The following is a 26,585-nucleotide window of genomic DNA, read 5'->3' as shown; positions in this document are numbered from 1 at the left end:
ATTCAAATTGTGACAGGTTGGTAGGCCATCGCCTAAAAGAAGAATCCTTAGTTTATTGGCATTTGCCTTTGTCGCCTTTTACGACATCCATGGAAAGGACAAGGAAGTGTCGGTAATCACAAGGCAAAACTACGATTAAAATTATTTAAAATTTAAGACGAAACCTTCTGCACTGATTTTAAGGATATTTGGGACAGAAACACAGAGACTGACAAAAACTACTTTCGTTTGTAATTTTCACATTAGCAATCGCTCGACCTAAAGTCTAGTAATAAAATGTCTTAATGTTTGATTTGTAATGTACTGTAATGTTAGGCGGTGTCCAACGTGCCGCAGCGCATCGCGTCCCGCCACACGGGGCGCGGCCGCCGCGTGCCGCCCGATCACGCCAGACCACGCAGTTTGGCCGAAGCCCCCGTTAGACCTACAACATTGATTGATGACGATGTAGGGGCCAGAGTCACTTTGGTTGATGATGGTAAGTACATAATAGTTATAATCATTACTAGAAATTCAGTTCTGCAATGAAAATAAGGGAGAGTGTGGATGGAAAGGTAGGAGTGGGAAGGCCTAGATGAAAGTACCTCGATCAAATTAGGGACGTCCTGGTTTAGGTCAAGTCAAGAGTACCCGAAACTGAGCTTGCATGAAGAGTTATCAATGTGCATGAAGCGAAAGAGATCGTGGCAAATGGAGAGATTTAGTCCCTGCCTCCAGGAAAAGGTGTGATTTTGTGTATGAAAAATTCAGGTTTAGCAGATAACCTTCGAAAGGTTTATAATAGCATATATCTTTAATATGGCGATGTTTTAGTGAAAAGGTCAGGTTTTTAAACCTTATACCGACGAATTTTGGGCACTATTTTGGACGATGGAAATACACTATCATTAATATATATTACCCTCAAATAGTTTTTTTTCTTGAAATCTTGTGAAATATTTACTAATGTTGGATCTCGTTCGGCCGAACCTTCTGTTAGACCTACTTTATATGAGTATGAGCTAAAGAAGTATTTAAGTATCAAAGACGTGCCTATTTTTACAGAAAAAGGCGTGTGTATATGTTTGTATGGGTGATGTGAAAATACTATCATCAATATATCTCATTTTTATTTGAGCGTATTCTATAGTACAAAACAAACTATACTTAAGCATTACTTGTCTGGTACCTTAACCGTCAGACCGAAATATATAAGTGGTTGTTTTACTCCTGTTTAATTTATAAATTTTGAACCATATTTAAGCATTAGTTGGAAGATAATCTTATTTGGGAATAATCCCGCCTTTATGCTATATTTGGTAAATATTGATATTTTTTAACAGTAAATAATTTAACCAGTAAAATAAGAAGAAACGTCCGGGTAACGACAGAATCATCACTTCTTATATACAATTTGGAGGAAAAAAATTATACATACTTATCAATCTTAAGAACATATTCACGCGTAATAAGTGTTTTCTACCGAGTTTTTTATTTTTATTTTTTTTCCGTCATAGGCCGCGACAGAAGTCGCCGTTCTGGCGCGTACGACGATTCCCCCATCATCGATTTAGACGCGGACGATATCGCGGCCAACCTCACTGAGAATAGATGCGATGGTGACGCCGGTAGGAGAGGTAAGTGTAAAACACTCCTCGTGTAAGCTTTTTCTTATTGATATAATAATACCTTTTGCCCGCAGCTTCGACCGCGTGTAATTCAGTAATGGATACCCGGTTTTACCCGATCCCCATAAAATTTAAGAAATAAGTATGTTTATTATCGTATTAATAACTACTAGAACTGTAAATGGGAGTATATTTATATTTAACAAGAGGCCGCCCGCGACTTCGTCCGCGTGGAATCAATTCCGCGTGATCCTCCGTGATAAAAAGTCTGGTCTTCAACTACTTACATACCAAACTTCATTGTAATCGATTCAGTAGTTTTTTTTTGTGAAAGAGTGTAAGGGAAAACAACGTGATTGATCCTGCACATTCAGGCAACTGGATGTGTGACTATGTGATCCAATACGGGTTAGGTCCCCCTGCAAAGGCTGCAGAGGTCAGACGGGAGTCGCTTCGTATTAAAACCTGACTTATCCAATCCAGGATCCATGGTCAAAGGCAGACTCCTATAAAGGGCTCCTCTCCAGTGTGGTGAGGATGCAACCGGGACTATAGCCAGGAGGAAGAGATAATCTGTTTACATTAAATATCTTTACACCAGCATTAACATTCTTTATATTTAACGTCATCATCTCTTGAGATTTACCGATATTATGATATTTTTTTGTTCCAGCATTTCATAGACAATCGAGTGAGGATTGGAGTGTAGCATCATTAATGACGTGTCCCAAACACAACCCTCTAACGCAAGAGATGACCATAGACACAATGCCATCTAGTGAAAAGTGAGTAACTGATAATTTTCGATCTTGAGAAACGACACGATAAAGCTTTTTAATTTATGTTTTGTTTAATTTATTTATCGGTGTTTTTTTAGTCGTTTGAAATCTGTGTGAGATGCTAATCTAAAGACTTCTGATATGGTTAAAATTGTACATTATATTTCCGTTCAGATTACCTTGCAAAACGTTTCAATAAGTGTATAATTTATGGTATATATTTTTTTATAAATTGTGTCTTTAGATTTCACACGACTGAATATTTAAGTTAAGTTATATACATATATTATATATTTTTAATTTATTTTATTACAATTTTTATAATAATTTATATTATATTTTATAGCAAGTGGTGTCGGGTGATCACTGGTGATGATATAATGCGAATGAGTCTGAGGTATATTTATATATATATTAAACAAAATGTGTTCCTTTTTTTTATTTTGGTGCGCAGGTATCAGTTCTAACAAAAAAATAATTTTTGTTTTTCTATTAATTTCGGTGGAGGTTTTTTTTCTAAAATAGGCAGGCGTTTTGAATATACAAGTTATATTTGACGATTTATCTATCGTAAATTTTGGAAGGCATATTATATATTCTTATAAGTTTCTCTCTAAACTAATTAACTTATCTTTTCATTTGTAACATCTTTTATTTCACTCGTCTGTATTTGGGATTATTCTTTTTGATGCACTTGTCGTTTTTACCTTTATATTTTTAATCACTTCTCATTTCCTAAGAGATAGGCAGATACTACATCTTTCCACTTGCCACGATCTTTGCGTACTTTTTATGCTTCTTTTATTAACTTTTATTACAAGTTTGTCATCAGTACTTTTTCGATTTGATCTTGACTATTTTTTTTTTAATTTTAACTTTTATTTCCCGCTTTAAACATTATATTCAACTATTTATTTTTAATATTATTATTAGTTTGTTATTTTTAATTTGTGTCAACATATAACTTGTATGTATGAGTGTACGGCATTATCGATAAAACTGAGTGAGTGTGTCAAGCACTGCGTATAGCAACCACTGATTGATTTGCATGCGTTTACGCAAAAATATGTGATATGATCTTACAAAATTGCTGAAAACTTTGATGTATATTGGATGGCACGGGCAACACACTGATACAGTGATGTCACTTTCTTAGAATTTGCGAATAACATTTACCTTTTTATTTAATATTTAAAATTTAAAAAATATAAAAATATATTTTTTTTTGGGCAAAAAATGATTATCAAAGTATTTATTTTCCCCTTTGGAAAACGACAGGGTTTTTGTCATAAACTGTATAAAGATTTATCTAAAATGAGAGAAAGAGAGAGAGGGTTAGTTTCAAAGTTTCAGTAATTTTGCAAAGATTTTATACGTAAGATACGTATTAAAATGTGACATTTATTTTCGCTTTAATATCCTTCAAATAAACGGATGTTGAACTGAAAATAATATTATTAATATTTGTTTCAATTTAATCGTACCTTACACAATACGTATGGCTTTTCATGTGTGTTTATGAAAATAGCGAAAGGTTACAATTTATCATTACGATTGGCTATGTTAAATATTTTTAAGACAACTGAAACTAATAAGGTTTTCAAAATATGTTACAAGATGGCAGCACATTGAATTACATAACTCCAATAAGTCTTTAGAATAGAATAAAATAGGATAATTAATTAATAAAGATATCTCGGGTCTGCTCGGAGAGATTTCTTTTCAAATAAGCAGAATCTATGTAATTTTGTTTATTGTGTTAATCATTCTCGATGTTTTCTGTGTACACAAATTAGTAAATAAATAATTGGATATAATTTTCATGGAGAAAAATAAATCCAATCATCATAATACTATGGTCTATTATATATGACGTCACTATGAAATTATACGCGCAAATAGTATTAGATTGAAAGTAGTTTTGACTGAACGTCGGTAGTTGAGCGAATAAGGTACCCGACTTAAAAAGGTGGTTTAAGGTGTATATGTTCGAATCCTAACGCGGCCATGAACTTAACTCTTTGGTGCTATTACTGTGAGGGAAAATATCGTGAGGAAACCTGCACATTCAAGCGATTGGATGTGTAACAATGATCTAATATGGGTTAGGTTCTCCTGAAAAGGTTACGCAAGTCAGACGGGAGTCTCTTTTATGTGCTGCCATCTAGTAACAGACATTTTTTAAACCTTTATTCTTGTAAGTGAACGAATTTTGGTGTGTGATTGCAATTGTATACAGCTTTTTGATTGAACCGTTTGAGATTGATATACTATAGTTCTGTTGATGAAAGTGTTATGCGTAAGGCGTAGGTTACATTTAATAGAATAATATAAAGTCGTATTAACAATAATAATTTTAAATGATAGTTTAAAATATCATATAATTTAACACAAACATTTGTTAATAAAAAAAACAGAACTGTAGATTTCAACTAAGCAACAATATCAGAGATTATATCAATAGGTATATAATATTCTACTGAAATAGTAAAAAAAACATATAATGGCAATACTAAACTCTCGGAGCACTCTTGATGACTCTGAAAGTTTTACGAAAATAAAATTCTACAAATATAGTAGAAAATTTCCACAATGGCAACACTGCACTATCCGAGTGGCGTGTCAGGACTTGTCTGTACGTTGTCTCTCTTGTTTTAGGAGCCTCTTGCAATATATAGACGAAGAGTTAATGCTAAGGTAAAAACACGCATGGTAGTGTAGTCGAATAGTTTGTGTCGCTTTTCGTGTTCACCTTGTGGTAGATTTTGTTTAAAAAAACTACCATGGTAAAAAAGTATTTGTTCGGAATAAATTTGACATATTTTTTTTTGCTGTAAAATATTTTTAATGGCTTCTGAATAATTTTTAAAACAATATTTTTTTCGCTTATTCTAGCAGCATTTCAATTCGTTAGTATAAAATAATTTGTATATTATGACTTTTATTAGCGAAAGTTAATCGAATATAGATTTCACATGCTTATACAATTAAGCTTTTATTCCGAACAAAATGTAGTAAGAGTTTGTATATATACATATTTGTGTTCTATTTTAATGTAACGTTGATTTGTTTAACAGGTTTAGGTAATTAGATATTTTTGCGATTTTTCACCAAAGTTTCATTTGAAATTGATGGTGCATGTAGCATGTCAAGGACAAAACAATGAATCCATTTTCATTTGCTTTAATTATCCTGCATAAAAATAATTAAATAAATCAAAATGTTTTATAAATAAAGTTGTAATTAAATAAGGTTCATATCCCCACCAGCACCACTTGTTATTTTAACACAAATATAAAGCTTTTGTATTTAAAATTAACAAAAATAAAACCCCCTTCGATTTTGTGTCTAACACTCGCCGAAGCTTCGAGAAGCCTAACAGCACCGCACACGGCTTTCCACCAAAAAACTACCAAGAACTACCAAAATAGTAGAAATTTTATTTCAACAGGGCAACACTGCCGCTCACAGCGGAAACGGCGAACATGGCGCAAGCGACGAATTCAGGCCTCTCGGTTCACGATCAACATTTATCACAATGTATACAATTAAAACAGAACTATTTGAATAACTCCACCACAAATATCTATCAAAATTTAGCTACAAACTTAGCGATTGGCGCTTCAAGGGTGTCTATAGATGATCCTTTGTGTAGGAAAATCGGTGAGGATATAATGTACGCGGATCAGCACGAAAGCGATATAGTATTAGACTCGCCACAGATAAGGAACGCCAATTGCGAGTGTGGATTATGTCCCAAACCCGAATTAAAAGATAATAATACATTGAGCGATTTACAAAGATCTGTGTCAAACAAATGTTCCTGCGACGCATGTAATTCCAACGGCGACATACTGAGTTATTACAGGAATTGTTCCAATCAGAATTCTGATTCGGGTATAGTGTATTGCGACGATTGTAAAAAGCAGAAAATTTCCATATCAAACTTTCGCGCTTTGCAAATAGCTAACAGATTGCGCATTGATGATGAGAAAGTGGAAAATGGCGCTAATTCCGACGAGGATCTGTGCAGGAAAATCGATATGAGTTTGAACATGGTCGATAAGAATTATGAGCACAGGAAGAGACATAATAGACATAATTCTGATTCTGTAACGGCCGGTATAGACTTGAGTCAGTTTTGTCAGTGCGAGTTTGACGCTGCTAAGAGGAAAACATCGTCGGTGGATGAAATTTTCAATAGAGTTGATGAGAATAATGCCGTGAAGGAGTTGACCGAGGAAGAGGAGAAAGTGAGCCAACGGCAAAGGAGTTTGTCGGACAGCCAGAGGGATAAAGCGAAATTGGAGAATAAAGGTATGTTTTTAGGTATATTGATGACATGATTATTTAAAACACATGGTGGCTCGTAGTCAGATTTTTAAAATAATTTCACTGTAAAAAAACAAAAAAAGAAATCAAGTAATTAATAAAGTTAATCCCTGTTGCAGTGTGCATTTCAGTGTCATTCACATTTAAGCTGAGTTGCAGTAAATTTTCAAATGTCACGTTATCGAATATTTTTCCAATGTTACTAGCGCGAACTAGAGCCAATCTGAGGAATTTCCTTTTTTTTAATTTTCAACTTTAATACACGCTAATTTAAACTAGTTTTACAACTAACAGGTAGCATTTAACTTTGAGTGTATCAACCAGATTTCAAATAAAACCTTTAATCTATTTGATGAAACGTAATCATGCCCCCCCCTTGCAGTAGGTACGCCCCCGGTGCCCCCCCGGCGCTCGCGGCCCCGCCGTGCGCACACGCCGCCCCGGCCCGCGCCCAACGGCCTGCCGCCGACGCCCAAAGTGCACATGGGTGCTTGTTTCTCTAAGGTAAGTGCGATTTTTTTACAAAACTTACATACACAACATAACAAAATCACGTCTTTATCCCTTGCGGGGTAGGCAGGCCTCGTAATGTTTGACAGGTTTGACGTTTAGTGTCGCCCATGTTTAAGTTGAACACAGCCGAGCCGATATTGGTTAATTGAATGAATTTAGTCACAGAAAGTTCATTCTAAAAGTTTTGTTTTGTTTCGAGTCTATATTTAATTCATTATGACGGAATGAAAATATATACATTTAAAGCCAAAGGTTTTACTTAATACATTAGATATTTAAAGTTTAATAATTTTGTTTTAAGTAATTGTTAAGTTTTTTAGTAAATATAAGTTGTAAACTTTACTTAAAAATGGTAGTAAAGCAGTAATATACTACTAAATGAATGCAAACCTTACATAGTTATAACAAGGCTGTTTAATGTTAGATTTGATAAGATCTCTGAAGTTCTTTTTTTCATAAATGAGACTTTAATTTAGAATGTAGAAGTATTAAATCATTAATAAAAATATCTAAGTGTAATCTATTGTATAATTATTTCATAAGCATGCATATAATAATTTCCTTTTTGATTATTAAAAACATTCGCTAAATATTCGCATAATTTTCGCGAATGCGAATGCGAATATTGAAAAATATGCGGATATTCGCGAATGCGAATGCGAATATCCGTTACATCACTAGTATGTACATATAATCACGTCTACATCGTCGGTGGGCGAAACGGTAGGATGTCCGGTTAAAATGTGTGATACGCAAAAAGGCACAGCTTCAAATCCCACGTCGGCCATGTACCAATGACTATTTTCAATGTTATGTAACATTAGTTTGAATACTAACTGATGCTCTTACGGCGAGGGAACCTGGACATTCAGGCAACTGGATGGATCCAATACGAGTTAAGTTTAACTGCAATTGATGCGGAGGTCAGATGGCGGATGGATGATGATTTTGACGGCCTGTGGCGCAGCGGTAGTACGCTTGTCTGTCGCACCGGAGGTCCCGGGTTCGAATCTCGGCCAGGGCGTGATGAGAAACGAACTTTCTCTGATTGGCCCAGGGTCTTGGATGTTTATCTATATATGCCTGGTTAAAATGCGTGATACGCAAAAAGGCACAGCTTCAAATCCCACCTCGTCCATGTACCAATGACTATTTTCAATGTTATGTTACATTAGTTTGAATACTAACCGATGCTCTTACGGCGAGGGAAAACATCATCAGGAAATCTGCACATTCAGGCAACTGGATGGATCTAATTCGAGTTAAGTTTACCTCCAATTTATGCGGAGGTCAGATGGCGGATGGATGATGATTTTGACGGCCTGTGGCGCAGCGGTAGTACGCTTGTCTGTGGCACCGGAGGTCCCGGGTTCGAATCTCGGCCAGGGCATGATGAGAAAATAACTTTCTCTGATTGGCCCAGGGTCTTGGATGTTTATCTATATAAGTATTTATTATAAAATATAGTATCGTTGAGTTAATATCTCGTAACACAAGTCTCGAACTCACTTCGAGGTTAACTCAATCTGTGTAATTTGTCCTGTATATATGTACTAGAGGCCGCCCGCGACTTCGTCCGCATGGAAACCCTATCAATCCCGCGGGAACTCTGGGATAAAAAGTAGCCTATGTGTTATTCTGGGTCTTCAGCTACCTACATACCAAATTTCATGGTAATCGGTTCAGTAGTTTTTGCGTGAAAGAGTAACAAACATCCATACAAACTTTCGCCTTTATAATAGTAGTAGGATTTATTTATGGGAGTCGCTTTGTATAAAAAAAATGAATGAATATTTTTTTCGTAGGTTTTCAACGGTTGCCCGTTAAGGATAAACTGCACCGCTTCCTGGATACATCCAGACACGAGGGATCAACATATTCTTATAGGTAAGAAAGAAAGAAAGAAAGAAAAAAAATGTATATTTGGTACATAACAATATATCAACAACAGAAACCTTTCAACAACAGAAACCTTAATCTATAACAACTTTTGTACCAAAATGGCCCCCTCCTCAGCATTTGTCATGGTATATACCACAGCGCTGGTCTTCCGTGGGCACCAACGTGGAAAATAAAATAATAAAATTAAAATAAAATAAATTAAAAGTCGAAATACAGTGGACTCCCGATAAACCGGCCCCTGCCTAATACGGCGCCCCCCTGTTATCCGACGTGTCTTTAAATATACATACATATAATCACGTCTATATCCCTTGCGGGGTAGACAGAGCCAACGGTCTTGAAAAGACTGTTGGGCCACGTTCAGCTATTTGGCTTTACGATAGAATTGAGATTCAAATAGTGACAGGTTGCTAGCCCATCGCCTAAAAGAAGAATCCCAAGTTTATAGGCCTATCCCTAAGTCGCCTTTTACAACATCCATGGGAACGAGATGGAGTGGTCCTATTCTTTTTTTTTATTGGTGCAATTTATAATTGGTCCAATTCGCTGCCGCCCAATCCATGATTGGTCCAATACATATTTATTAAATTAGTAGATAAAACTATCAATTATTACATTGTACAATTTTTCCAGGCGCCGAAGAAGGTATATACACGTTGAATCTGAACGAGTTACACGAGACAGCCATGGACCAGTTGTGCCCGAGGCGTACAATATGGCTGCACGTCATCAAAGACGTGCTGATGTCGTTGTCGGGTATGTATGTTTGTATTGAAATAAATTATATTACTTGTTAATATTAATGCCGTGTGGTTCCCGGCACCAATAATAAAAAAAGCATAGGACCACTCGCATTTCTTTCCCATGGATGTCGTAAAAGGCGACTAAGGGATAGGCTTACATACTTGTGATTCTTTTTTTAGGCGATGGGCTAGAAACCTGTCACTATTTGGATCTCAATTCCATCATTAAGCAGAGCAGCTGAATGTGGCCAATCAGTCTTTTCGGGACTATTGGCTTTGACTACCCCGTAAGGGATATAAACGTGACTATATGTATGTATGTATGTATATTAATACCAAATATACTTATAAATTACTTTCTTATAAATTACTTACTTATAAATTACTAACTTATAAATTGCTAACTTATAAATAATGGGCGACATAATCCTGCCCGTCGTTTCATATTATTTTAAAATTGCGATGCCCAACAGGGTTCATATTGTACCCATTTATAAGCAGTAAAAGTAATTCAACTGATGTACTGTATGATATGCAATAAAGATTTTGAATATGATTTTGAAAAATATGTTACTCGTAATTGTCAGGGTTAACTTTTGTACAGTTAATATTCTTATTTTGTTATGTTTTGAGGGTCTTTCTTATTCATACATACATACATATAATCACGTTTATATCCCTTGCGGGCTATAAAGAGCCAACAGTCTCGAAAAGATCAATTGGTCACGTTCAGCAATGATAGAATTGAGATTTAAATAGTGGCAGGTTGCTAGCCGATCGCCTGAAAAAAGAATCCCATGTTTACAAGCCTATCCCTTAGTCGCCTTTTACGACATCCATGGAACAGCGATGGAGTGGTCCTATTCTTTTTTTTATTATTGGAACCACATGGCATATATATATATTTATATCAACATAATAAATTTATTTGCAGGCAAAACAGCGTCGCTGTACAGGCACGAGCTGCTACTGCTGGCGGGTAGCGCGAGGTCCGGCAGGTCCCGGGTTCTGCCCCCGAGGCTGCTGCCGCGCCGGTTCGCGAGCACCAGGCAGCCTGACACTAGAGGTACTGTCCGCCCCGTGATATGTAGCGATGAGTGTGTGTGAAACATGGTTAACAATGATAACGTTGACACATATTACGTGACACTTCTGATGTGCGTGCCATTTCTGATGGCGCGTCCCACTTCTGATGTGCGTGCCATTTCTGATGGCGCGTCCCATTTCTGATGAGCGTGCCATTTCTGATGGCGCGTTTCACTTCTGATGAGCGTGCCATTTCTGATGGCGCGTCCCACTTCTGATGTGCGTGCCATTTCTGATGGCGCGTCCCACTTCTGATGAGCGTGCCATTTCTGATGGCGCGTCCCACTTCTGATGAGCGTGCCATTTCTGATGGCGCGTCCCACTTCTGATGTGTTTTAGTGCAACCCACTTATGTACTTGTACTCCATAAATAAATATATAGTGAAATCTTCCAGGAATCTTTTTCGATATTGTTTATAAGGGAAGCTTAAGCAAAAAACAAATAAAATAACTTTTTTTTTCATTGCAGGTTGCATAAGATGCGCGGTGGCTCGTAATCCATACAACGGCTACAAATATTTATGCGGGGCGACGCCGGCTGGATTATTTTTGATGCAGTGGTACGATCCACTGAGAAAATTCATGCTGTTGAAGGTAATTCATTCATTCAATCATTCATTCGTTCAATCTCTGCTCAAGGAATGTTCTGGATTTCATTCATATATACAGGGTGACTTTTAAGTCAACTGCATAAATTTAACTGTTTAGTGTATTCATCTAAAGGATATTTAAAAACGTTAAAAGAAAAATATCGGTTCATATTTCAAAAAGTACGAAAAAAAATAAAAGTATCAAAATCCACGATCCTAAATACGTCATATCAACCCGGCCGGCGGAAAAGCGACGCGTAAGATTCAGAGGTCAACGACACAATTCATTCAGCTGAGCGATCTCGACAACTCTGAACTTTACTTGATCTTGATACTAGAAAAATAATTTATTTTTCAGACATTCATTTACATGTTTAGTTTTAATTTCTTTTTGTAGTATTGGTCTTTAATAAAGCGTGTGACGTAGTTTTTGAGGGTTTTTCTTAAATGTGAAAATGATGACGTTTAATTTAAATAAAAATAAGGCTCAAACGGCTCAAAAGCATGGGTATAGTCTATGTTTAAAAGGATGCAGTTGTTTTAAATGTCAGCCTGTATATACATATAAACGATACATATATTAACATGTCTACAGAACATAGAATGCAGTTTGCCAACGCCGCTGCTGACGCTCGAGCTGATCATATCGCCGGAGCTGGAGTACCCCCTGATATGCGTGGGCGCATCCAGCAAGCCGCTGAGGCTCACATTGCTCAATATCAACTCTGGTCAGTCAGTTATATTATTTCATTAGGTTCAAATTCAAAATTTTTATAAATTACTAGAGACCGCTTGCGACTTCGTCCGCGTGGAATCAATTACGCGGGAATTTAGGTATAAAAAATCAAATTAAAGACGTCCTGGTAAAGGGTCAGGTCAAGAGTACCCGAAACCGCCGAGAGGAAAAAGGCGTGATTTTATACATACATACATATAGTCACGTCTACGTTGCGGGGTAGATCGAGCCAAGTCTTGAAAAGACTGATAGGCCACGTTCAGCTTTTTGGCTTGATGATATAATTGAGATTCAAGTAGTGACAGGTTGCTAGTCTATCGCCTAAAAGAAGAATCTCAAATTTATAAGCCTATCCCTTAATCGCCTTTTACGACATCCATGATGGGAAAGAGAAGGAGTGGTTCTATTCTTTTTTTTTATTGGTGCCGGAAACCACACGGCACGGAATTTAATTTATTGAATAATATTGATTGAACTTTTAATGAACCGTCATCTTTTAAAGTAATGAAGGTATACGTTTGTTTAACACAATTTACTTACAATGGATTCTTCTTTTAGGCGATGGGCTAGCGACCTGTCACTATTTAAATCACAATTGTGTTTTTATGTATGTATGTTATGTATGTTAATTATATGTATTTCCCCCCCCCCCCAGGCGCGACGTGGTTCCACTCGGACGAGTTGTGCGCGCGCGCCGGCGCGGCCACGGCGGCGCGCGCCGAGCGCCTGCACACGCTGCGGGCCGTGCGGCAGCTGGACAGGGACAGGGTGAGCTGGTGTTTGATTAGATAAATCACTAAATTGTATAAAACAAAGTCGCTATTTTAGTCTGTTTGTCTGTATGCTTAAATCTTTAAAATTACGCAACGGATTTTGATGCGGTTTTTTGTAACAGGTAGAGTGATTCAAGAGGAAGGTTTTTATGTATAATAACATTTATAATTTTGCACCCATGCGAAGCCGGGGCGGGTCGCTAGTATAATATAAATTGCCATTGAATCAGCATTGCCCATTTGAATGGCAGCCTTCTAGGCACACTCCCGCATGTTGATGCTATGCAGGGAATTTATAAATTAAATTTTAGTTTGTAGTCATCTTTTTTGCTTTATTTTTATAAGTAGTTTTAGTTTTAAATTAATTAGTTTGTAAGTATCTTTTTTTCTATCTTTTTATAAGTAGTTTTAGCTTTAGCTTTAATTTGATTTAATATAAATATATACGGGACAAATTACACTGACGTTATTTATATTTCCTCGGGCTGACCTTACGGATTTCCAGAATACTTTCAGATTTGACTGAGTCTTCTGATAGCCTTTTATCAAATTCCTCTGTTTATTTCCATATTTATATTCCTTTATTCCCCTTTACATACATAATAAATAAAAATATACGGGACGGGCCTCGAAGTAAATTCGAGACTTGTGTTACGTGATACTAACTCAACGATACTATATTTTATAATACATACTTACTGTACCGTGTGCTTCCTGGAACCAATACAAAAAAGAATAGGACCACTCCATCTCTTTCCCATGGATGTCGTAAAAGCCGACTAAGGGATAGGCTTACAAACTTGGGATTCTTTTTTAGGCGATGGGCTAGCAACCTGTCACTATTTGAATCTATATATATCGAATCTCAATTCTATCATCAAGCCAAATAGCTGAACGTGGCCATTCAGTCTTTTCAAGACTGTTGGCTCTGTCTACCCCGCAAGGGATACAGACGTGATCACATGTATGTATGTATGTTAAATGTTTCAGGTGCTAGTGTGCCACGAGAACGTGGTGGACATAATTCCGGTCCTCCCCCCCACTTTGGAAAGATGGCGGACGACGGATGACGCGAAGCGGAAGCCGAAGTTGACGCGGATTCAGTTCGATTTTAACATCGATAGCATATGTGAGTGTTTATTTATTTATCTATACTTATATTATAAAGCTGAAGAGTTTGTTTGTTTGTTTGTTTGAACGCGCTAATGTCAGGAACGGCTGGTTCGAATTGAAAAATTATTTTTGTGTTGAATAGACCATTTATCGAGGAAGGCTTTAGGCTATATAACGTCACGCTGCAACTATAGACGTGACCATATGTATGTATGTATATATATTTTATCATTAAGCCAAATAGCTGAACGTGGCCATTCAGTCTTTTCAAGACTGTCGTCTCTGTCTACCCCGCGAGGGATATAGACGTGACCATATGTATGTATATACATATATTCTATCATTAAGCCAAATAGCTTAACGTGGCCTATCAGTATTTTCAAGACAGAGACGCCTCTCTGTCTACCCCGCAAGGGATATAGACGTGACCATACGTTGTTGAAGAAAATGCTGCAGTGCAGTTTGTTACCGCTTCTTCTGCACTGACGCCTTGGAAGCGGTAGTAAACTTAGTTTTTAAGTAATTTATTTGACGTCAACCAATGTTGTTAAACCATACGTTTTGACAATTATTAAGCGATATATAGTATCCTATAATAATGAATAAAAATTTTGAATTTTATTATTGTTGTCAGTGTGCCTGGCTGACAGCGTGCTGGCGTTCCACCGGCACGGCGTTCAGGGCCGGTCTCTGAAGAATGCTGATATCACGCAGGAGATTACTGATCAGTCGAGGGTCTACAGGCTTCTCGGGCATGATAAGTATGTTTTGGTTTTTTATTTTTTCTTTTTAAATTTAAGACTTGTAGGTGGAGTCAGGTGGAGTTTCTGCCGTTCATATCTTTTGTGCTGTTTCTTTTTTTTTTTTTGGTATAATTCATTCGTTTTTATAGTCTCCTTTTATTGTTTCTATATCCCTTGCGGGGAAGACATTGCTTATTTTATTTATTTTGTAAAGAATAATATTTTTTAAGATTTACTTAGAAATTTGGTCCTTGACAGTTTGACGAGGCCGGCCTTGTCTCAATCTTTTTAAAATTTTAAGTGCTTTTTTTTCACAGGGTCGTAGTTTTGGAGTCCCACACGCTACAAACAAACACACTGTCGGGTGACGACGGCAACGACCTCTACATTTTGGCGGGACACGAGGCGTCCTACTGAAGTGACCGCACGTCGGCTGATTTTGCGGACAGTGTTAAAGTTTCAGGGTGACCACAGTTATAGCGAAAAACGAGATTCCGTTTGGAAACTTTTAATTTGTAATAAAGTCATCGCTCGTCGAGACTTTTAGCGGACATTGTTAAGTTTTAGGGTGACCAGGATTTGAGGTGGAAAGCGCATTTTCGTTGGTCGTTTTATGACGTGACCAGACGTTAAGAAATTTGCGGATAGTGTAACTATATAGGGTGACCACGATTAGAGTGGAAAGCGAGTTTCCGTTCGTAGACTTTTATTTCTACGAAAGTGACCACACGTCGATAAATTTGCGGATAGTGTATTATTATAGGGTGGCCACTATTTAAGTGGAAAGCTTGTTAACATTTATGTCCATGATTCGGGAGCATTGTGGACTTATTTCAACTGAAGTGACAATGCGTTGTAATATTTTCCGGATAGTGTAGTTCTAGGGTGGTTTACGATTTGATTGGAAAATGAAGGATAGTTTTTGTTTGTGTCTGCGACTTGGGAAAATTGTGGAATTTCCGTCATTAGTCCGACAATGACTTGGCGACTTTTGAGGAATCGGAAGGAGTAATGAGATTAAATATATTTTGAGTATTGCGACCACGATTTAGTGAGAAACGTGGGTCTTATTTTTTTCGGATTTTTTTTTTTTATATTAATGAAGGTTTTTATCTAAAGTGTAGTGTGAAACTACATGTATGCGAATTTTCAAGACATTTTGTGAGATAATTGAAGCAATACATAGTTTAATTTCAAAATAAGGTGTAGATTTCAATTTTGTTTTACAATCGTCATTTCCTATTAGCGAATCGTAGGAATGCTCGTGTAAGTCATTGGTTAATGAGTGATGCAAGTATAACTACGCTATTTCTAAAAGAGGGGTGTTAAATTTACCAATTTTAATGCGGTTCTGCGTTTAAATAACGCACGTTAAACATTAACATTAAGAGCCGATGCGAAAAATTTGCTTTTCCACACATTAACTGTATATTTATATAAAATCGAAAATATAAAAGAAAAAAATAGTTAATTTCTCTATAAATTCATACAAATGATACAACTTTAAGGAAAAAACAAGGATAAAAATGTCATTATTATGACATTTTTCAGAGGATTAATTAAAAATTTTTTTTTTTGATACGGGAGTAAATCCCGGAAATAAAGCTAGCTCATAACGAAACACCAAACATAACCTCACTGCCAAATAATTCCAATTCCAAGGATATATAGCAACAAGCAATAATTAACAGCGAAATATTCAATTTTACAATCAGTGTACAGTTAGACGCGTGAATTGAATATTATTTACAGCAATCCAATACGCCAAAGGTTGCGGAGGTCTGACGGGAGTCGCTCCGTGTAAAAACCTGACTCACCCAATCCAGGATCCATCAAAAAAAAAAAAAATCATGCATCTAACTGTGCATAGAAATGTATGTAATAGTTAAGTATGTATCTAGTTTATATGAAAAAAAAACTAATAATTTTTAAATCTGTAGAGGTACGATTTAACAAAAAAAAAATATGTCTATCAAATTTAATATACCAATAATTTCAATTCTGTAAAGCACTTTATGCATTATGTACGCCATTTTTTTTAATACCAATTTCTATCGAAGTGGTAATACTTTTATTTTTTACTAATTCGCAAAATGCCCAATAATTCTATGTAAGTTTTATAGAGGTAAATGTGCGCAAAATGACAAAGTGATTTGCATGGAACCTTGTGGAATATTTTGTTGAGATTTTAATTTGAAATGCTATATCAAATGATATAAGCAATAACATAACCTCGGCGCATACACATTGCATCAAAGATACAGGAAAACGAATGTGTGAACAATCTGGGTAGAATATCTTAAGCAAGGTTTACGGAGACGTCAGACGTTTAATAACATTAACTGACTTACCTACTCCTAACCCTACGTCATTAGTGGACCCTTGGCTCTGGAGGACGCTAGGGACGCTTGAGACAAACGCTAGAAGTATAATGACATGTTGAAGGACAACTATAAAATTGCGAAATGAAAATGTGTATGCACTGTAAGAGTAATTTTTCTATGACGCTGATATGATAAAAGGTAATTTCGCATAATGTGAAAGAAAATTCACCTTAATTTACCAAACTTGGCATTTTGCTATATGAAAAATGAATATGATTTATTTATTCAATATATATGATATACAACCAATATGTGATTTCACGTAAACTTTGGTGCAAAAAAATCATATAGTTTACGTCAAAAAGACATCGGTTTAGTTTTTAAAAAATGTAATAAAAAGTAATTTAATGTATTTTTGTGTAAATATTTAAATTTATTCCAATTAGCTATAGTCAATTGTATCATAGTATCACTAGAGATGTAATTGTAATAATGTATTTAATTTTTTTTTAAATAAAATTTCTGAGATATTTTCGTTTTCGCTAAACGCAAACGAGTGATTTGCGAAATAATGGATTTGCCGAGAGAAATCTTAGATATTATGGAATAAGTACCAAACCAGAAATAACAGTTTAATTTTTACCAAAAAAAATATTACAGAAAATTAAAAATTTTACAGGTCATGATATCTTTCTTTTGTTTCATTTACAATTTTTTAAGACGATATATGAAATAAAAGTTCGATAATCGGCAAAATTCTATTTTGAAAAAAAAAAAGAAACAGTTTTAAAAATAAGACATTTAGCTTGTTCATACAAGTGTGACACTGCGTACCTATTATTTAGTATAATGTCATAGAAATCTGTATAAATAAAGTGTTCAGATTTTTGTGTATAATGTAAATTTAAAAAATTGCTTCTAAATAATGAAATTTAAAAAATGTGTATTCTAAGTATTTTACCGGTTTTATCTTTTATTTTTTTTTTTATTTTCTCTAAATGCAATAATTATAACTTGCGAAATGTTTTGTAAGTGCATTGCAACGAATGCGTTTTGCGCGCAACGAGTGAAGGTTTTACCTTTTACGGAAACTCTTGATTCGATGAAAATATTTGAAATACTCGGTGAATAAGCGTTATTTAAGCTTACCACCATAGATCTCGTCTTGCTTACCATCAGGCATATTTCAATCACTATTTTTTTTATTAGTAAATTAGTTTTGTTAAAATTTTTGTGATGATAAATTTGTTATCTTTCACATCAAAAACACTCAATATTTGTAAATGTAACAATCTCCTTGTGAAAATTTTCATTGAGTTAAAGAAGACGATTAATTTGAAATTTACATATTAAAAGAACATTCGTCACAGAAATAAAACAATAATGTGACAAATGTGGCTGAATATTTTCTTTTTTTTTCCGTAGTACGACCGAGGTAGATAAATGTGACCTTATGGTTTTGGTTTCATAGTAGTTTTACCAATTTACGACCGATACATATTTTTTTTTATTTTCTTTGAATCGTGAGTACCGTAAATGTGTAAATGCCTAGCCAGTTTTACAGTCCAGCTTTGAAGATTAATAACAAACTACTTCGCTTTTACTACCGTTTATTTATGATAACTCCCAATAAACATTTATTTTCTACTTTTTGTTTTTTTTTATTTATTTATTTCTTTTCTCATAACTTTACTAAGATATATGGAAACAAGTAATGTGAATCTAAACTACATGCGAATATCCAATGATACAATCATAGTGCCGTGTGGTTGCAGCATTTTAGAATAGGACCACTCTTTATCTTTATAATGGATGTCATAAAAGACGACTAAGGGAAAGGCTTATTAACTTAAGATTCTTGTAGGCGATGGCTAACAACCTGTTACTATTTATATCTCATTTCCATTTAAGCTGAACTGCTGAAAGTGGCCTTTCAGTTTTGTCAAGACTGTTATGTCTGTACAATTATATTAATTAGACCATTAAATTATTGCAACATTTGCAACCGCTGGTAATTCATTCAGGAGAAAGACTGGTGCAGCTTCGGATATATAGCTATGTACCTATCTCCCAACAAAAATAATTAAAATATTTCCAGACAAATCCTACCGATTGATATTTCAAAGTTTCTTTGCTTATTTACGATATTGTATCAAAAAGAAATCTCTTTTCACAATGACTTGTGTTATAGAATAGAACCCGGGACCTTAAAAGCCTGACATAAAAATCCATATTTATTCAAATGACAATCAATAAATAGTTAAGAATAAGTATTTTAGAATTATCCCAGATTGTAGTCTGTCAAAAAGTCTATTAAAAATATACAAAAGTAAAGATATTAAAAGAGAAACTTTCTTTATGAATTTTCTTGATAATTTATAACGAAAACTTTGATTTTGACAAAACAAACCTATATTTTGGTTAAAAAGGCGTTTAGGGGCCAAAATAGTTTATTCAAGATTGTTCATATATATCAAGCTATATGTAGGGTTAAAAAAAAAAAAAAGAAACAAAATGTATTATGAGGTCTTTAGAAATCATCAAATGTTAATGGAAAGCTTTTGTGATCATTAAAAAAAAACATTCGAGTTTTTTTTGTTTTCCACACAAATTGGCGATTTTTTAAAAATATTATTTAAGTTATTTCTTCAGAGATATTTAAGCGGCCACTAATTTTGGAATAAAATAATACCAATTCAGAAAATCTTTTACACATGAGCTTTGTATATCTTTTGGTATGGTAAAAAATAATATTTTAACTGCATCTTGTATTCACTTAAATATGTTTGGCTTGAATTAGTCAGCTTTACCTGGAGACCAGCGTCTGTAGTTTATAACTATTATTCAAACTTTTTTTCAATATTATATAAAATATAGCAGTCTTCTATAATGTAGCTGTTTCAATTCCTTCTATCTCAAGTATAGAAATTAAAATGTAACAAAAGATTAAAAATTTTGAATATAACATAACAAATTAAAATTAGATAATAGAGAACAATATTAGATTAAATCGATATTTATTTTGTTTATTCCGAGAATAGTTGTATAAAGGGCAGAATGCCATAGTTAGATTTAGGAATTAACAAATTACATGTTACCTGCATTGGGTCTCAGAACAGATTCTATTCCTGAATAAATTGATGAAAGAAAAATGTTGTTTTATTAAAATTATGCACAAAGAGAGTACCTACTTACCTATTATTATACATGCGAATGTGGGCCTCAGTGGCGCAGCCATAGTGCCTTTCCTGAGACACAGTAGGTTTTGGGTTTGAATATCGGCTAGGGCATGATGAGAAATGAACGTTTCTGATTGACCTGGGTATTAGATATTTATCTTTATAAGTATTTATTATAAAAATATAGCATTGTTGAGTTGGTATTTCGTCACAAAAATTTCGAATTTAGTGGCTAAATCAATCTGTGTAATTTGTCCTGTATATATATGTAATTTTTTTTTAAACAGTCCAGTCTGTCTTGTCATACTATGTATTGATATATAGGTACTGTTATAACATAGACATATATCTATAGACTCACAATCCTAGCAAGTGTCCAAAACCCTTTCAGTCCATTCATTCAGTTTATATACCTACAAACTCTGATTTTGATGAAATTTTTCATGGATAGTGTTTTACCTGTGGTGAAAACAAGACTATTTCTTATCAGGTTCTATACAAACAAATGGGCAAGTCAAGTTAATCAACTAGCGAATTTAATTATTGGAACTGTTTCAATACTGGTGCTATATGAATTCTATGGCAGAGTTGATTTCTTAGAATGTTATATGAGGTCAGAGCCCAATAGGTGGTTGATTGTCTTATCCATTTGGATGATTATCACGCAATTTGCATTATTAAAAAAGAGGTAAAAGGTTAAACAAGATTTTGACTCACAAAAAATGTATTAAATAATATCACTTATACCTATTATCACATTATTCTAGATCTACAGTTTCTCCATCTTCCTCATCTTTCTTCTTTCCAGCTCCAGATTTCCGCGCCGATGCCGCCAATTTGTACTGTTCCAATGCTTCGCTTAAAGGTTCCACAAATCTATCGAATTCTATATCTTTCATAGCGTCTAACACATCTTGTCCTGTTAGGGCCTTTTTCTTCTTATTTTTAACGATATTTGTAGCAGCTGAAGTAACATATAAAACGAAAACTGATGCAGCCTTCGCAAGGCCGGTTCGCGCCTCTTTTGATATGGAAACTCCTTCTGGTAACGCTTCTTTAACTATGCGAGTGACGACGGTTAACGGCAGATTTAAGTCTTCGAGTTTTTCAGCCATTTCACTTAATTTTGTGGAATAAATTTAAAAACATGCGTCTGTCGAAAACTGTAAACTGAAAACAACTCGCGCCCGCCAAACCAAAGTGAAATGACAATATATTTTTGACATTGACACACTATGTAATGTTGCCATTTTAGAGAAAATAGGTTGATATTCTCGTTAATGATTAAATATTTTCTACTTGTTTGGTTTTGCATATTCTACTATACCCATAGCAGTATATGCAAATAACTTTTTTTCTCTTCCAGAAATTTTACTATTCTTTTATTTATTTCAAAGTTATATCTTCTTTAAAAAGAACATAGAACTAAAGAAATAATATTCTAGAGCTTATTGCTAGGACTGTTAAAAGGGAATAAATATTTTCATTTAGATTGAATTTTATACTTCATCTCATCCTAAATTAAAATAATAAGTAATTAAAAAATTAAGTTCTTTTAGAATGTGTTATAGAATCGAGTTAGTTCTGCAACATTGCTTATTTAATTTTATTGAGTACGCTGTATATTGTAAGACGGCCCTTTGGAACACTCGATTTTTTTCCAAAGGATGTCGTAAAAAATACTGAAAAGGCGCACTATTTATTTATTTACTTGTGTAGATTTTAGATTTTAAAAGTCAATCAAGTGAATGGCTAATAGATTTGAGAAGCTTCTTTTACGCGAAGAAAGCTTCTTTCCTTAAAATAACTGAATCTTTATTAAACTAATCAGCTATCTGACAAATCCCGGCCATTGCGCCTTTTCACCCCCTAAGTGTTACAAACGTCAGTAAGTACGGTCGCGTTCATAATTGCAGTCATAGTTCGCAAAACTTTATAGCTTGCAGTCACCGCTGTCACTCACACATTCACACAAATAACACAATAAACAACAAGCGGTAAAGCGTTGGGTAACGCGCCATCAAGAAGAGGGTAGTGTAAAAAGTCGACCGCTCAGCGACCGTCGTCCGCTAATCAACACAGCGACACGCCACACAGCGGAGATCCATGGTGGAACAGTACGAAAATAATGGCTTCATACCGACCAGAACATTTGCGGAACAGTTCGACACATCAGTGGTTACTGTTCGTCGAGTTTGCACCGTGAGGGACTATTCCACAGACAGCCAGCAAGAAAGCCGTATTTATCCGAAATAAATAAGCAAAAACATTTAGAATTTGCTCGGCAGTATTTGGATTTTGACTGGAACACGGCGATATTTACGGACAAAAAGTTCGTTTACGTCATCGCAACACGGTAGGCTTCATTTATGGCGAAGAAATGCAACTCGGTATGAAGAAAAAAATATTGTGCCAAATATGGAGTCTGGACGCATATCTGTAAATATGTGGGGCTGGATGAGTGCTGCTGGACTTGGGGAACAGGTGTAGATAGCAGGATGCACTACAGCTGCTCATTATGTGCAAGTGCTGCAAGAAACCATGTTACCAACTGTGCGGTGTATTTATCCGATTGATGATATGCAATATCATTTGTGCAAGACAACTACCCTGTGTATCGAGTCCATATAGTGCGTGAAAGGTTCTGCCAGTTTATAAACTACTACTTAGATAGTATTTTAAGGACAGCTTCAATATCTTTTCTTTATGAAAACGAATAATTAAGCTGTAACCTTAATAACAGGAGATAGGTAAATTAGTGTAATATGCTGTATGTATACCTTTATATAATCATCAATATGTAAACAAAACTATAGGTAAACTGTTTCAATAAAATTTACTAATTTTAATTATTGAGTGTTTTATTTTGCTCCCTCTTGTTTATATTTCTTGCTGATTTCCGTGTTTGAAGATACGGGTATCGTAATTCTTAGATATCAGTTAGTTAGTTAGTCAGTCAGTTACTTAGTTCAAATGGCACCTTGAAACATTAAAAATTGTCAGTAACAATATATTTTTTTTTAATAGACAGAAATTCCTTGAATAACTTCGGAATCCGCTAGTAACTAGAACAAGCGAGTGTGAGCAAGCGAGATTATCTAATATATCTTAGATCTCACTTGCACAAACGAAGTAATAAAATTGCTACCCAATAACTTTCAAAGGAACCACTACCTATGTTAGGGTCGTGTGCAGACAAACTTTCAACTTTATTGAAATGACATAAGTCTGGCAGTCGCAGGCTTCCCTCTATAGGCAAATCTTATGCAAATAATGAGAGACGACGATATCTCGATCGACAATTATCGGGCCCAGTTCGGACATCGTTGATTACCCTCTCTTTCTGTTTTGTTATGTTATATGTCATAGAATAATAAACTATTTTACTTAGTAATCATTGGTATTAAAGACCGTATTCATTTGAAGGAATATTTATTCTTTTTAAATATGCATGTGTGTGTGTATCTAGTGGAACCACAGTGCACGCTATTTTAACCCGTAAGAATTTTAAAACTATGACTGCAGATATGAACGCGATCGTACAAGAGCATGTGCTAATTATGCTGTGAATTACAAATCATAAATTCTTTTGTATTGTTATCGCTTGACCTTACAACTCTTGGCTTTGGCTATAGAATGCTAGATGATGACGTAAGAGTAAGGAATTATCTGTATCCAAGCAAATACACGAACGCGAGGATTAGTCTGCTAAAGTTACATAACAGCATTGATAAGAATTCCCAATTAAAACAAATTTATTTGATTTCCTTTACCATGACCGGCAACTTATTTCTATTTGAATCTTAATTCCATTATTGAATCAATTAGCTCTACAGCTGAACGTGACCTTTCAGTCTTTTGTAAGACTCTCCGCTGAATCTACCTCATAGGGGATAAAATTATGATTTTATGATGTATGTATATTATTAGTTATTTTACTTCACATTTGTCTCATAAACGTAGAATATACATTCCCAATTTTTAACTAATCGAACTAAGTTTTTAACGAGTACATGCATTCTCTTATCAGCTTCTGTATACGACCCAGCGGCCTTACGTTCAAGGGCATTCTTTTGAATAAACACAATGTTTAATCGTGCCTTTGACACACACCAAGATTATCTGTTACAGGTTATGATGGTCGATTATGCAAGAAATCCGGCTGAGAACTTATCACATTTTTTCTACTTCGAGTCATACGAATAATAAGTCTTCCTCCTGGCTTTAGTAGGTAGCATGCCTTTGTCCATGGAGCCTGGATTGGGTGAGTCAGGTTTCTACACGAAGCGACTCCCATCTGACCTCCGCAACCTTTACAGGTAAACCTAACCCTTATTGGATCGATCATGGTTATTACTACACATCCATTTGCCTGAATGTGCAGGTTTCCTGACCATAAGAGCATTGAAAAATCATTGGTACATGGCCGAGGTGGGATTTGAACCTCTGCCTTTCTGCGCATCACGCATTTTAATCGGGCACCTTACCGATTCGACCACCGACGCTCCGATACGAATAATAAGTGCTTATTAGTAATAAGAATAGTAAGTAATATATTAGTTTGCCGTGTGGTTCCCGGCACCAATAGAAAAAAGAATAGGACCACTCCATCTCTTTCCCATGGATGTCGTAAAAGGCGACTAAGGGGTAGGCTTATAAACTTGGGATTCTTCTTTTAGGCGATGGGCTAGCAACCTGTCACTATTTGAATCTCAATTCTATCTTAAAGCCAAACCGCTGTAAGTGGCCTATCAGTCTTTACAAGACTGTTGGCTCTGTCTACCCTGCAAGGGATATAGACGTGATAATATGTATGTATGTATATGTATATATAATAACAACTTTGAAGATAGTTTACAATTAACTTACTTTACCTTTAAGAGATATTAAAATCTAAGCTTATCATCACTTCGTCCTGCTGCCGTTAGTCCTGGTTACATTCTTACCTTTCTGTAAAGAAGACCGGGGTGTGACTTTACGATTCCCGTCTGACCTCCGCCACCTTTGCAGGAGGAACTTAACTCAAGATCATGTTTTTTCACATTCAAGGTTGCCTGTATTCAAAATTCAAAAAAAATTCAAAATTCGTTCATTCAGTAAAACAGTTTTACAAAGCCAGTTGTTGAGGCCCTCTAGTAAGTATAGAATACCCGTGTCAGAGGACCTCGCTCCCTCTTTACGTAACTATTACTGAGTACTAAAATAATACTGAATGTGAAGCTTTCTTCACGATGTTATCCATCACCGTAAGAACATAGGTTAGAACTTTGAAAAGAATCATTGGTACAAGTGCGAGGTAAGATTTGAATAAGTGCCACACTCATTACTTGCGCATTTTAACCGGGCACCTTAACCGTTCGACATATAGGTATAGCTTAGATTTTTAGAGCGTTAGTGTGCTTTAAATATCTAAGCTACTTAATTATGTATTATAAATATTTCGACAATAAAAATACCTAGCTGCAACATTTCCACGAGATTCCGCATGCATGAATTTGATGTTAGTAAAAATAATATATCCCTAGGGAATTATAATAATGTTTTAAACTTAACGATAAATTAAGATGTAATGAAGTATGCGGTAGTGCATTGTTTGTTTCATCTGAATATTTGGTAGGTTTTTTAAAGGTTTATTTATTGAAGACGCCGTAAAAGGCGAGAATGGGCCTTTTAATTTATAGCTAGAAGCATTTTTCAAGATATTTACACTAATATTATAAAGCTGAAGAGTTTGTTTGTTTGAACGCGCTAATCTCAGGAACTACGGGTTCGAATTGATACGGGTGTTGTATAGACCATTTATCGAGGAAGGCGTTAGGCTAAATATCATCACGCTGCAACTATTAGGAGCGAAGAAATAATGGAGAATGTGAAAAAAATCGGGGAAAATTATTCATCGTTAAACCCTTCAATGATGCCCAAAATAACTTAATACAATCCCTTGTTTATAACCATGTTGCTGACTTACTCACTCCTGAATAGTGTTTACAGGCGGATGGGGTCTTAAATAGCTTGTCCTTTATAAAAGGAACAAGTTGTTTATATCTTTTGACAGCATCAATCGAATTGAATGAACACAATCTGTAGCACATTGCGCAAACTCAGGCCGTAGCGCCATCTTTGCACGTAACTTTAGGTATTTCACATTACTTAGTGCGGTATCGA

At 35.2% G+C, this 26,585-nt stretch overlaps 2 protein-coding genes across 3 annotated transcripts in view; one reads left to right on the top strand and one right to left on the bottom strand.

Moving 5' to 3' along the window:
- LOC106142149 (mitogen-activated protein kinase kinase kinase kinase 5) overlaps nt 1–18,888 on the top strand; it is a 39,320-nt gene extending 20,432 nt beyond the window's left edge. The window contains exons 8-22 of one of the 2 annotated variants that reach the window (XM_060951947.1): nt 316–478; nt 1,497–1,616; nt 2,281–2,392; nt 5,045–5,083; nt 5,838–6,703; nt 7,101–7,222; nt 9,037–9,118; nt 9,767–9,889; nt 10,811–10,942; nt 11,432–11,556; nt 12,148–12,280; nt 12,944–13,056; nt 14,052–14,190; nt 14,809–14,935; nt 15,235–18,888. In XM_060951947.1, the coding sequence (XP_060807930.1) occupies nt 316–478; nt 1,497–1,616; nt 2,281–2,392; nt 5,045–5,083; nt 5,838–6,703; nt 7,101–7,222; nt 9,037–9,118; nt 9,767–9,889; nt 10,811–10,942; nt 11,432–11,556; nt 12,148–12,280; nt 12,944–13,056; nt 14,052–14,190; nt 14,809–14,935; nt 15,235–15,334 (2,496 nt within the window). In that variant the 3' untranslated portion in view covers nt 15,335–18,888. The remainder of the gene's footprint in view (nt 1–315; nt 479–1,496; nt 1,617–2,280; nt 2,393–5,044; nt 5,084–5,837; nt 6,704–7,100; nt 7,223–9,036; nt 9,119–9,766; nt 9,890–10,810; nt 10,943–11,431; nt 11,557–12,147; nt 12,281–12,943; nt 13,057–14,051; nt 14,191–14,808; nt 14,936–15,234) is intronic. The other variant, XM_060951948.1, reaches the window with a different exon arrangement.
- A 2,252-nt stretch (nt 18,889–21,140) lies between these two features.
- On the bottom strand, nt 21,141–21,602 carry LOC106142150 (DNA polymerase epsilon subunit 3). The gene has a single exon (XM_013343797.2). It carries the CDS (start codon nt 21,533–21,535, stop codon nt 21,179–21,181), a length of 357 nt encoding a protein of 118 aa, XP_013199251.2. The 5' UTR covers nt 21,536–21,602; the 3' UTR covers nt 21,141–21,178.
- Nucleotides 21,603–26,585: the final 4,983 nt, after the last annotated feature.

Source organism: Amyelois transitella, chromosome 27 (genome assembly GCF_032362555.1).
Source record: "Amyelois transitella isolate CPQ chromosome 27, ilAmyTran1.1, whole genome shotgun sequence".
Classification (NCBI taxonomy): Eukaryota; Metazoa; Arthropoda; class Insecta; order Lepidoptera; family Pyralidae; genus Amyelois; species Amyelois transitella.
Note: the sequence above shows the minus strand (reverse complement) of the source record. Positions and strands in the feature narration are given on the sequence as shown.

Bases quoted from the DNA above. Each gene is read 5' to 3' on its own strand.
- LOC106142150 (XM_013343797.2), bottom strand. From the start codon at position 21,535: ATGGCTGAAAAACTCGAAGACTTAAATCTGCCGTTAACCGTCGTCACT.